At 35.5% G+C, this 14,064-nt stretch overlaps 1 protein-coding gene across 1 annotated transcript in view; it reads right to left on the reverse strand.

Annotated features, from left to right (window-relative positions):
• The window catches only part of LOC150093085 (ATP-binding cassette sub-family C member 10), a 231,437-nt gene that overhangs the window by 160,878 nt on the left and 56,495 nt on the right, over positions 1 to 14,064 (reverse strand). The window contains exons 5-6 of the mRNA XM_090414153.1: positions 11,213 to 11,467; positions 5,639 to 5,737 (exon numbers count right to left, since the gene is read on the reverse strand). Coding sequence (XP_090270279.1) covers positions 5,639 to 5,737; positions 11,213 to 11,467 — 354 coding nt within the window. The remainder of the gene's footprint in view (positions 1 to 5,638; positions 5,738 to 11,212; positions 11,468 to 14,064) is intronic.

Consider the following 14,064-nt stretch of genomic DNA (forward strand, 5'->3'; position numbering starts at 1 on the left):
CAGGAAGGAGTGATGACAAGAGGCCATCCCTGGAAGTTATGAAAGGAAACTGTGAGCAAGAGGGTGAGCAGTGGTTTCTTTGCATGGAGGGTGGTTGAACCGTGGAATGCATTGCCTGATGGAGTGGTGAGAGCGAGAACGGTCAATGAGTTGAAGGAGTGGTATGATAGACTTTGTGTTTCTTGGGGGGGGGGGACCTCACCTCGATGAGTCTTGACAGATTTTATGTTCTTAGGAAGGACCTCCCAAGATGAGTCTTTTGACTCCATGGAGGCCTGAATAATAATAATAATAAATCTTACCAGGAACACTCAGTAGGGAAATACCTCTGTAATTCTCACATTCAGTTTTATTTCCCTTTTTATATATGGGTACTATGAGAGCTCTACTCCAATCATTGGGAATTCATTCCTCTGTCCAGGCCTTCTGAACTATGCAGTGCAGTCACTGTAAGACTTTTATATCACCATACTTCAGCATTTCTGGTCGAATATCATCTACTCCTGCTGCCTTCCCACATTTCAAGCCTTTGATGGCTTTTCTACTGCAAGTATGGATATGTATTCCTGACTGCATGCCTGTTGAATGTTTTTTAACACTGTGCTGTTATCACTGCTTGTTTCATTTAGTAATTTTTCAAAGTAATTACTCCATACTTCAAGGATATCTTTTTCTCCCGTTTTCATGTCACCTCTATCATCTCTAATTCCTTTTACAGTGCTCTTTCCTCCATTTCTAAGCTTCTTCAACAACCTCCAAAATATCTTACCACCTTCTTGATATTTATTTTCTATGTTCTTGCCAAACTCATCCCATGACTTTTGTTTAGCTAGTTTTACACAGTGTTTAGCTTTCTTGCATTTGTTTCTGTATTCTCTAAGAGCACAAGCTGACTTATTTGCCAGGAACTTTTGATATGCTTTCTTTTCCTTTACTGCCTCTTTAACTTCCTGTGTCCACCATGGAGTTCTGATTTTTCTATCCTTGCAGACAACCACATGCCTCTCTGGCTGAATCAATCAGGGTTTTCTTCAGGATTTGCCAATGAATCTCCACGGTTTGGTTCCTGTTCTCAAACTCATTTTTTCTTCAATCACATCTGAGAGCTGCTCAACTTTTATTCACTTTAAAACTTTCTTACATGTTATTCTTTTCAATATGAAATTCAATTATATCCTGCTCAAGACTAAATAGTGATCACTTCCAATTTCAAATTCTCTGTATACTCTGGTGTCCAGAAAACATCACTATCAACAATAACATAGTCAATGAGACTTTTCTTATTCCTTGCCTCTTCTCTCCATGTGAATTTGAGCACATTTTTATGTTGGAACATGGTGTTAATAATAACCAGTCCATGTCCTGAGCAGAAATCCAACAGGAATTTGCAATTATTACTAGCTTTGCTGTTTTCTCCAAATTTTCCCAAAATATTTTTGTATATCTGACAATCAAATCCTACTCTGCTATTTAGATCCCCAACAAGGACCAACTTTTCCTTTTTCATTGTGTCAGTTGCTTTCTCTAAAGCCTCAAAACATTCCTCCACTTCTACCTTAGTAGAACCTTCTGTGGGACCATAGGCACAAATAAGTCTCATTGTCCAGTTTGCCATTCTGATATTTGCCCACATCACTCTACTTGAAACTGCCTGTCATTCAAGAAGATTAGCCTCATATTTGGTGTTGAATACTATGGCTACTTCTTCTTTTCTTTGATTGACATTGCCTGAATATAACATTTTGTATTTATTGCTCAGAAAGATTTGTCTTTTTTGTTTCAGTCACCCCTATTATGTCGATCTGGTACTTATCTAATTCATCAGCTAGCTCCGTTTCTTTGCCATTCAGGCTTTTTATGTTGATAGTACCAATCTTTAACTCTGGTGATGTTGAGTTGGGGTGTGTTTTCAGATTTGTTCCAGTAGCTGACTTTTCGCTGTTTGCCCTGGTTCCCTGGCGAAAACAATGGGGGCCTTGTTTAACCGGGCGATGCCATAACCGACATGAAATTTTGTCATGTTGTGTACCATCATTTTGTATTTTGGTTTAAGCCAATGAGAATACAATTTGGTCGGCTAAATCCCAAATTGACAGCCTAACCTTGTTCGTTCAGTATCTAGGTAGATACCCAACAGGGTGCCACGAGAAGATGAGGATTGGACATTAGGTCAAAGTCCTGGTCGGTTCTCTGCATTCCTTTAAAGGCTATGTGGAGGTCTCCTCTCAGTTATACAGCTTTGACCCTTAAGCACCCCATATATTATAATTATAGTTTTATTTATAATTATAATTTTTATATATATAATTTATTTATATTTATAATTTATATAATTTTCTGGCTGAAAGTAATGATTTGTAGATTACAAATAACAAAGATGGAGCTGTTATGAAGAAATGAAAGCTTCATAAATCAGTTTTTTCTTCAAGATGTTTGTAGAAATTGTGCTATACAAAAGTAGTTATTCACTAAGGTGAATAACTTCCTGTTACTTTCAGGAAGGTCGTATAATTTCTCTTTATGAAAGGAAAGTAAAAACACTCATATTGTTATTAGGATTACTTGTTTTTATGATTACAATATGTGTAATATATAATATTTGGCTTTTTTTTTTGTTTTTACTTGGTTTCCTTTTTGAAATTCGTTTTGTTTTCAATTTTGTCCTGTAACGTCTCTTCTAATGATGATGACCAACTCCACTCACTTGATTGTGTGCCTTTGCTTATGCAGCGAGGATCAGAGCTGTGCATATCGTTGTGTACTGGTACTGACAAATTGTTTAATGTGAGTCTTACATTGGGTCAAATTCCAAAAAGTGGAAGAAAGGAAGGCAATGGTGTACCATTTCATAATGGTAGTGACAGAACTCAAGCTTCAAGTTATAGGCCCATCTGTATGTAAGGTGTTATAGCTGAAGAGATTAGCAAGAACCAAGATCAGGTTGACAAACAATGGTATTATCTTTGATGGATGACATGGATTTGCTAAAGTAAGATAATGTTTAGTAATCTGCTTACTTACTACAATAAAGTAACAGGTGCCCTGGGGGGGGGGGGATATGGATATACAGCAGTACACTTAGACTTTACAAAGGCTTCTGATAGACTGCCACATGATAAATTGATAGTTAAACTAGAACAGATGGGACTGTATATTATTACTGCACTAGATTGGAGAATGGCTGGCTATCTGACAGATATCAGCATATCACCATAGTGCTAATTGGTTAAACTATCCTTCAAGGTTCTTCAACAGTCCCCAGACCCTTCCCATCACAGCATGCAGAATCTACCTTAGTGTTTCCTGCTGTGAACTTCAGTCTGCAGGAATATTTACTGCCCACTAAAGCTTAAACTTCTAGATATTTTTGCTGCTTAAACCTTACAGGAACTTAAAGGGAAAAAAAAAAACTTAACACAGTGATGGACAAGGTGAATGTCACCTTGCCCATCACTTGACAATCAGGGTGTGATTCATATATGATATATTTACAGGTGATTCTTAATGAACAGCATTGAAGACTTTATGTGTGTTATATGTTTGTAATATGGTTTTGGTGAGGGGAAACAGTGTCCTGCAATGCTTATATAAACACTTAATTAATAATGGTGGCTTCAATGGACGGGCTAAAAAATTCAAGTTTTTTTTTTTTAACCTATAGACAGTATAATGAATTATTGTACTTTCCAATTTAATGTCTTTAAAAGTATTTATGGTGGTATTTATTGATTAATGAATATTTAAAAACTTAAATCAATAACAAGCACTAACTGCAATTCTCCCAAAGTGCACACATGCATCTTGGGATAATTGCAGTTAGCCTTTATATCTTGGTTTGCATTACTAATAGGTTATGTTTTTAGTTTTGAATTTCAGTTTCTTTTAGATACAATATTTCAAATGGTGTCCATAAACATAAAATAAAAAATAAAGTCTTATGTTGGATTTCTGTAATCCAATTAGAAAAAGAGTTGCCGTAAGTGTACTTCAATGAGTATTTTTTTTAAGATATTAATTTGGCCAAATTATTCTAATTCATTATACCTATTTATTCAGAGGTCAAAACCAAATCCTTAATTTTGAAGCCAACTTATATGGTTGCATACATCGAATAAGTCAAAAATGAACAAAACACTGGAATAATTCATTAACTGTTTTCATTTACAAATCAGAACACAATTTCGCTAGCATTAAAATAATACTAAAAAGTAAACTTCAACACGCTCTTGCAATCAGGGGGTGAAAACCTCAATAGCTGTGTCAAACACAGAGCAAAACAATGTTGGTACAATATATTTTGTCCAGTCTGTTGGGTAGCATACTTACTTTTACTTTAAGTACAATTAAGGGGTGGTTATCTATTTATCATCGAATTAAATCTTACCCTCCTAATACTTGTAACAGAAAAATGAAAATATTCACAAGAGTAAAGTAAGTGAGAACCGGTGACGACATCCTTCTTAACACGTGTGAAAAAGAATGTGAATTAATAATTAAAAATAAATTAGCCTTGCTAGACTTAGTAAGGCAATTTATCCTGTGATAAAATCCAGTGTGGGAATCACAGACATCTACAATTACAGTCAACTGGTAGCTGGCTACAGTAAGTGAATTTGTTACAGTCAACTCTCACTATAGCAAACTTGTAGGGACCACTGGAAACAGTTACTGTGGATAGTATGCTACAATGAATTTCTTTTAGAATAGTATTGTCTCTGTGGGGCTATGGTTGGACTTTTTCAGTATATCAGTGCTGAGCACATTTGTTATATAGTAGTTAATAGTTACAGTGAGATATATGCTACTGTATGATTAATTTGCTACAGTTAGAGGTGATAGTGTATTTTATTAGCATGAAATTTCACAAAAGGAAATAGCAGCATGCCTAGAAGGTATTATACAAAATTTTAGTTTTGCACTTCTACCCTAGAGGCCAAACTTGATACTTTTCAACCAACGTCAGACCTCTATTAAGCAAGTTTGTGGTCTCATATCTAGTGATGAAACTCATTTATCACCTAAAGACACTAGCAAACATCCATGCTACAGCAAAATTTGAACCCACAGCCTCCTGAGTGGAGTACAGAGACATTATCCATTTTGCCAACTTCCTAGTTGGCTGCTTAACTACATAACATTTCAGAAAAATCAGTCAGTTCTTATCATATTTAACTGACTGTTTAGACTAATCTTTAAAGGTACCTGTGACATAACTATAAACAACAGATTACACAATAATCACATGATGTACTGTTATTTTCAGTATGAAATATCTGTACTTTCATTTAAGTTAATTACTGTGATTATCGTGTAATTTGTTGTTGATTGTTCAGTCAGAATTTTAAACAGGTCTGTTAATAACTGATATGAAGCCTATTCACAACTTCTCTAAAACCCAATGTTGAAAAAGCTTTTGAAGAATTGTTTGAGAAGTGGATAACAGATAATAGGCTGAATTTGCAAAGAAAGTAAAATATGTTCAAGGAGTCTTAATTATTATAAATTGGATAATAAGCTTAACAATTCATTACAAAAAATTATCCTCACAATATTTTCATAAGTCCATTTAATAAATTTTCTAACCTTATCAATTTTAATGAATTTTACTTGGTAGTTTAAGGATCAAAACCACATTTACCTGATACACAGCTCTTGCTAAAGCTACTCGTGCTCTTTGTCCTCCACTTAATGTGATTCCCCTCTCTCCCACTTCAGTCTGATCTCCTGATGGATATACCTACAGAATACCATGATTATTTTTAATATAATTTTTTTTTTTTAAAAATTAAGTTAAATTAAAAATTAAAACTGCTTATTCTTGTTATTATTACAACCGATTTTCACTATAACAAAACACTATAATAATACAACAAATCCCAATGAAAGCTAGGCATAATGCTATTCTAGAATAAATTCAGTACAATGAATCCTCCACTATAATAAATTATTCCTGTGGTCCCTGCAAGTTTGCTATGGAGAGAATCAAGTGTATCATCTGGGTATCTAAGGATATCTAAGACTTATTGCAGAAAGTACATATTAACATGATTCATAAAATGTCTATCTCCCCCTCTCTGCTTAAACTCATTCACTGACAATGTGCTTGCAACTTTCTCTGGCAACCTATTCTGCTCTTTCACCACTCTAGGGATAGCACTCTAGATCAGTGGTCACCAAAATGGTCGATATAACATTGTTAGGGGTCGATAGAAAAATATAAGACATCATTGCATGGGTATAATAAGTTTAGTTTAATCCTTTATCCAAGTGTGAGCAAACAAAGTTTGCACCTGAAAGTATCTTCGGGACTGGGGTAACGTAGTGCAACACCAGGCAACTCGTTGCAAAGGTGGAGAAAGCTCTCACTACTCCTACCTCAGTATCTTCCATAATGCAAAGCACATCTCCTTGTGGATGTGTAATCCTATGCCTTAATGCAACATCAGGCAACTCATTGCAAAGGTGGAGAAAGCTCTCACTACTCCTATCTCAGTATCTCCCATAATGCAAAACACATCTCCTTGCGGATATGTGTAATGCTATTCATTAATATGTGTAATGCTAGGCCTTAATGCATAGCATTACACATATCTGCAAGGAGATGTGCTTTGCATTATGGGAGATACTGAGATAGGAGTGGTGAGAGCCTTCTCCACCTTTGCAACGAGTTGCCTGGTGTTGCACTACCTTACCCCAGTCCTGAAGATACTTTCAGGCGCAAACTTTGTTTGCTCACACTTGGATAAAGGATTAAACTAAACTTATTATAGTCTAACCAAGTGAAAAATAAACTCTCAACATCTTTCTCTGAATCCGGAGTAATTTAATAATAAGGTTGCACGCCCTTTGGCAACTCCTATAGGTTAGGATGACCTTCATTGCTTCTATCTTTGTATCTCCACTACTGAGCCTGGCTCCCACTGACGAGACCTCAATAAAGGTCGAAACCGGTATGGGTAGTGGCCCTGCCTTAATGCATTGCATTACACATATCTGCAAGGAGATGTGCTTTGCATTATGGGTGATACTGAGATAGGAGTAGTGAGAGCTTTCTCCACCTTTGCAACAAGTTGCCTGGTGTTGCACTACCTTACCCCAGTCCTGAAGATACTTTCAGGCACAAACTTTGTTTGCTCACACTTGGATAAAGGATTAAACTAAACTTATTATAGTCTAACCAAGTGAAAAATAAACTCTCAACATTGTATGGATAATATTTAATTCGGTTAACTTGGATTACCTCCATCCTGAATGACAACGCAATTAAGAGTAAATCGTGGGAACAGTGATAAAAAGTCATGAATAGGACCTGTAAGATGGAGCAAGGTCATGAAAATAGTTACGGAGGCCAATCATGTAGGCCAAAATGACGTATTTACCAATAAACGGATGTTGGTGGTTCCCGCCCGGCGCCGCGGCAGTAGTGAGATTGCAACACGTGCGTGGTTGCTTATTTACTTACACGCATTCGATCCATTATCATTTTTGCGCATCAACATACAAGTGAGCGTTAATGTTCTAAAATTCATTGACATACATATTATAATTCAATCGTTATTCATTCACGAACTAAACTTCTCTATGTTGAAGAGTTGAGCAGGGCTGGTAGTTTTGTACATCCTATATATACCTATAGGAAGATTGTATTATTGTTATTTTGTTATCTAAATTAAATTTCATATTTTATATATTATTTATCCTTCCTATCAAATATGTAATGTTAAGAAGGATGTCAAAAACAAAAACATATCCCTTTGACGTTAAGCCAATATAATAATATACACTATATTATAGATACAAGAAACACTGTAACTATAAAATAAACAATCTAAAAACTCACATAAGCATCTTTTTTTTGCTTGTCCTGTTATAATTACGTAATAGTAAAATAAAGGGGGTCGATAAAAAGTCAAGAAACTCTTGAAGGGGTTGACGGTCAAAGAAGTTTGGCGACCACTGCTCTAGATGAATTTCTAAGGATAATCACTTCTGAATTTACTGAAATATTTCTTCTGTATATATCTTATAAAATCCCTCAGTAACATGTATGTTTCTAGCACATTCTCTCTTTTTTTTTTCAATAAAATGAATTTTAACTCAAAGAAAATGTTAATCTATCCTTATAGCTAGCATTATACAGACACATCACCATCTTAGTCACCTGCTTCTAAATTGTCTTTGCTGCATTTTCATCTTCATCCACAAAAAATTTTTCAGCAGTCAGATGTGATCATATCTGACTACCGTGCACAGTATTTTGATCATATAAAGAGGAAATGAGAGACAGAAGGCAGTTAGAAAGGGTATCCTCCATGGGTGCTGGCCGGAAGCGTAGGTTGGAATTCAGGATGCCTAAGAATTACTCATATTTCGAGAAGTTTAACTTCTATAATGCTCCTTAGTGGTTTTTTAATCCAAGTGATCCTTTGTGCTATTTTTCTTTTATGTTGATCCTACCCATGAGATGTTGGAAACCTGGAGACCTATAGTACATTTTCAGTAACTTTGCTAGGGACATGCTTAACATGTGCTTAAGGGAGCAAACATGTTAGATACAGCAAATAACTTTAATGAAAATAGCACAAATATTTCATACTGAAAATTAATTTAATTACTTGTTTGTTCCATTGGTGCATGGAACAAACAAGTAATTCAAAGAGATGGAATACAATCTGCTGGAAATTCGCCACTTTCATATATGTTATTGAATAGTTTTTCAAGAAGTTTGATGTTATCTGGTTCTATTAATTTTAAAAATTCTGTTTGCACATCATCTGGTCCACTGGCTTTTCCTGTTTTACTGGATCTTATAGCATTTTCTATTTCACATTTCAGAATTGCTGGTCCTTGAATATTATCTTTTATATTTATAGGCTTCTGTCTAGTATCGTTGAAGAGTTCTGTTACATATTTTATCCAAATCTTGCTTTATTCTCTTCTTCTAGAACTATTTTTCCACTTTCGTCTCTTAGAGACACTGTTTGCTTTTTTCTGAGTTTTCTGGAAATTTCATTGATTTTCTTATACAGATTGAAATGATCTGTATAAGATCATTCTTCCGAAGCAGTTCAATCTCAGTATATAAATTTTTCATCCAATTTTCCTTTGCGAAATAAAAGAAAGAATCTCATTTGTCATTTTGTCATCCATTCCTGTTGTTTTATATTATTCATGTAACCTACTTCTTCAATACTTGTTGTTACGATTGCATTCTTTAAGCTATTCCAAAGAGACTCCACTCTTTTATTTTCTTCTATGTTAATCTGTTGTAATCTCAGGTTATGCTGTGTCTTGGCTTTTTTATTTATCTTTGGGTCTTTTAGTTTTTTCACATCAATTTTCTTTTTCTTCTTTTGTGATTTTTTGGCTGATTTTAATCTAAGACATATTTCTGCAACTGTGGGATTGTGGTCTGATGAGATATCTGCTCCAGGGTAAGTCTTTGCATTCTATACTACTGTGGAATCTTTTATTTATGTATGTAATCCATTTGATTTCTGACAATGTTATGGCGGTTATCTTGAGGCGATTTTCAAGTGTACAGTCTTCTGGGTGATAGTTTAAACCAGGTATTTGCTATTGTTAAATCTTCTTCCTGACAGAACTGGACAAGGCAATCTCCTGGTTCATTTCTGGTGCCTAAGCCATGTTCCCCAACAATTTCTCCGTCACCCCCCCTCTGCCCACTTTTGCATTGAAGTCACCCATCACTATGTTTATCTCATGTTTCTTTGTCAGGTTTTTAATCTCTTTTATTCTTCAACATCTTCACTTTTGTCAGCTGTGGGTGCATAAGCTTGGATGATATTTATATTAACGGGGTTTCCTTTAAGTCGTAACAGCATTATCCTTTCAGAAAATGGGATCCAATTTATTACTGATTTATTGATTTCTTTATCTACTATTACAGCTACACCATGTCGATATTTGTTCTCATTATTTCCAGAGTAATACATTGCCATATTATCTTGTTGACACTTTCCAGATTCTGGTCATCTTGTCTTGCAAATTCCCAAAATCAGGACAGCCAGCCTCTTCATTTCTCTTGTGGCATTTCTTAGTTTGCCAGCTTCATATAGAGTTCTGACATTCCAAGTTGCGATTTTAAAAGTGGATACCATTTTGAGTCTGGAGATTCTTCGCACCCCTGTCCCATTTAAGGGACACCAGGAACTCGGGGCCAATTGTAAGAGTTTGCTCACCACGGTGGTTGTTCTGGAGATAAAGTAGAGCAATAGTTTCTCCATTTGCTTTCTGCTCTGCAGTATTACAGACGTACAAAATAATCATATTTTCATCTGCAAATCGCTGATCACAAGCTTTTCCATCATCATCATTTGGCTTCAACCTTGTGTCAGTACTGACAATGTTGCTTCCCACTGTCAGGGAAGTCACCGAGTTGTCATCAGGCTTTGTGAGGTTTTAAGCGAGAGAGAGTTGCCACTTCTGCTTCCCCCATGCCCAGATAGATCAGCTACTGTTGGTCCACAGCTGCTTATTCGCCAGATTGCTCTGCTTATGTTGCAGCTAGCCTCCATATCTGAAGGTCGTTCCCTGATCTGCCACCTGGGGATGCACCCGGTAGTAGTAGTCAGCTCTGCCTTAAACTATTTAAAATCATGTTCATTGCATAGCCTGCTGAACACTGAATTATAAGATTAAAGTATTCATAATTATTGAATTTTCTGAATGTTTGCTAGACAGATAATATTCAATATAGAAATACACAAAAGGATAACACTTTTTTAGATTGAAACATGTGAGTCTAAGAAAATGAAACAAGAGATAAATAAGTACTTGTGTGAACAAGCTTAATTATCACATCTACTAGGGATTGTTGCTGGAAGGCAGAAGTGCTAATGCCAATGAATGTTTTTAAATAGCTGATTCATGATATCATATTCAGACATATCTATCTTTGCTCCATATCATCTACAATGATAAACTGTTACTGGTATTACAAGTATGTGAAACATAAGAAAATCAAAAGAGATAATAACTGATGTATGTCTAACTACTGATAACATGGATCAGCTATTTAAAGATATAGTCAAAAATCTCAGACTCATGATTTCCATTACCAAAAATGTATTATAATGTGTTATAACTACTGCACATATACAGTTTACGTTAATTTGCACAGTAGAGTCACACTGATCAGATAGATTTGAAACTGGACAGGATGTAATAAAATGATCAAACAGCAACTCACTTTCAGGTCATCCAAAAGAGCACAGGCTTCCAATACCCTTCGATATCTAATGGAATAGCTTTTGCCAAAGAGTATGTTATCTTGAATGGTGCCATGTTTAATCCAGGGCTCCTGAGTAACTAATCCTATACCAACTTGGCGATCCACCTTAGAAACTGAAACTGTACCTTCATGTCTTGTCAAATCAGCTAAGATTGCAGCTAACAAAGAGGATTTCCCACTTCCAACTCTGCCAATTACTCCAATAAATTTTCCCTTAAAGAAAATAATAATAATAATATATATATATATATATATATATATATATTCAAATCTCAACTCAAAATATACTGTGGTTTACTAAATTTTCAATAGTGTAAGAGATGATCAACCACATTGCTAGAATTGTACATATTCCTTTGGAATTTCTTTCAAAGTAATATTTATTGCAGAGTGGTAGTTATTCTCATCTTCTGCTGAAAGAAAGAAAGAAAGAAATAAGAATCCTGAATAGACTAGACACCAAGCTATTCAAGGAATCTGCCATATGGAGACAAATGACTTCCACCATAATGCATGGCAATATATCTACAAGGTTTGGTGTGCTATGCATTATGGATACTAGACCAATCTGATGTTAAGTCAACATCTGCCTCCACGTAAAAGTAATCTGTCGTGAAGTTCCTTCATGTACTCACACCTGGATAAATGATAAAAACAAGAATAAAATTTATTGTTAAATATAATTCACTTTATAACCAAGCAACTCTTTCTAATGCAGAGTATTTAACACTACACTGATTTTGATAATTAAATTATCAAAACCAGTCTAGATATTGATCAATATTCCTTCTAATTTTTGCTGACCCATGTGCACATGAAAAACATTTTGTGTGCAAGTTTCCAATCTCAGACTGAGTGGATGCAGCAGCTGTGCTTGCAATAGCAAAAGTATCACTTATATCAATGTTGACCTTTTTTCGGTCTAGATATCACCTTTAAAATTGTGAGCACTAAATTAATTCATTTAAATACACGTAACTACAAAACCTCATTATTGTTTGCATGAGTTCGAGAGACTGTACTGTCTGGACAGCAGACATTCTAAACAAATATGTCTCTGCAACTTGCTGATGTCAGTGTCAGTTCACCCATATGCCAGAGGCTAAATGTAACTAATTGCAATCTATCAATTTTCGAATGGGTTAGAGTAATATTGGAATGGTGTCATGAGAAATTACTAAATAATTTGCAACTGAGGGGGTATGCTGGGTTCTGTACCATGGTATCAGTTATTGGATGGGAAAGATATTGACAGTGCGTGGGAAGTGTTTAAGGGAATACTTAAGTGATGCAATAACAGAATATGTCCCTGGTGTTCAAAGAATAAATAGAGCAGGAGTATAATGAATGTGTAATCTAATTAAGTACGAGATTCATAAGCAAAAGATGATGTGGAAGGAATATCGTGTGCATAAGTATGATGTCAGTTATGATAATTATAAACAGCAGGCCAGAAGAGTCACAAGTGTTATACGGAAAGCTAAGTCTGAGTATGAAAAGAAACCGACTCTGCAAGTGAAAGACAATCCAAAAGAATTCTATCACTATACTGCAAGTAAAGGAAAGAATAAACCTGAAAGAATAACTCTACTGAATGCAGATGGTATGCGGGTGACTGATGAGCAGTCATTTTGCTAAAAGCTGTCAACCTGGTACATCAATGTTGAACTCACTGCTACCTCTTCACCATATGAGGAGAAAGTAGTACAGCTGTTACAGAAACTGAACAATAGGAGCAACAGGAACAGATGAGATATCAACACGGGTGCTAAAGAAGTGTCCAGCTGAACTGGCTATTTCCTTGACCAGGCGATATAATTTGAGTCTCAGAACAGGAAAGATTCCACAGGAGTGGAAAGAATGTATGGTAATCCCATTGCCCAAAGGTGGTGCAAAGACCAACGTATCCAACTATACCAATCAGTATCTTAGGAGTAGTGGTGAAGATTTTGAAAAAATTGGTTAGAGCTTGCATTTAGAAATGGGTCGGCAGTGAACCTCTACTTTGCAACAAATAGCATGGGTTTACTAAAGGAAGGCCATGTTTTAGCAACTTGCTCCCATTCTATAATAATGTTACCACTGAGTTAGACAAGGAGAATAGATACACTAAGATATGTTTTGGATTTTGCTAAGGCTTTTGACAAAATACAGCATGGAAGACTGTTGCATAAATTGGAGAATATGGGATTGGATTATAAACTATTGGCATCGATAAGAGGATGGTTGAGTGACAGATATCAAAATGTCATATATGGGAAGGTGTGAATCTGCAAGATTCAAAGTATCCGGTGGTGTGCCTCAAGGATCAGTCATTGGTCCATTGTTATTCAATCTGTACATTAATGCTATTGGGAATGATTTGATATGCGACATACAGCTATTTGCTGATGATGCAGAGATAGGTAGGTAGGGTAATCAGGAGTGCTGCTAATATGCAGTACTTACTAAATGATTTAAATAGACTGGAATTGTGGGCATGTGAAAATGGCTGTCATTTCAATGTTAATAAATGTGAGGTCACTTTGGTGTGATTAGATATCCCATGTCATATTATATCAGTGGGATTATGCTTGAAGAAACTGACGAGGCTAGGAATCTTTTGTTTTAGTAGACAGGAAGTTGAAGTTCAATGGTCATATAGCAAAACTTATAAATACGACTTAGAGAATAATGGCAATACTGAAAGAATCTTGACATGTAAAGATAAAGAAGTCATTTTGCCTCTTTACAAGATATATTTGCCTCTTTACATGTGATCTTATCAAGAGGTTTTGATAAGACCTCAAGTGGACTATTATGTGTAAGTC

This window comes from Typopeltis vanoorti, chromosome 24, assembly GCF_054136105.1.
Source record: "Typopeltis vanoorti isolate ZY-2024b chromosome 24, IOZ_Tvanoo_1.0, whole genome shotgun sequence".
Classification (NCBI taxonomy): domain Eukaryota; kingdom Metazoa; phylum Arthropoda; class Arachnida; order Uropygi; family Thelyphonidae; genus Typopeltis; species Typopeltis vanoorti.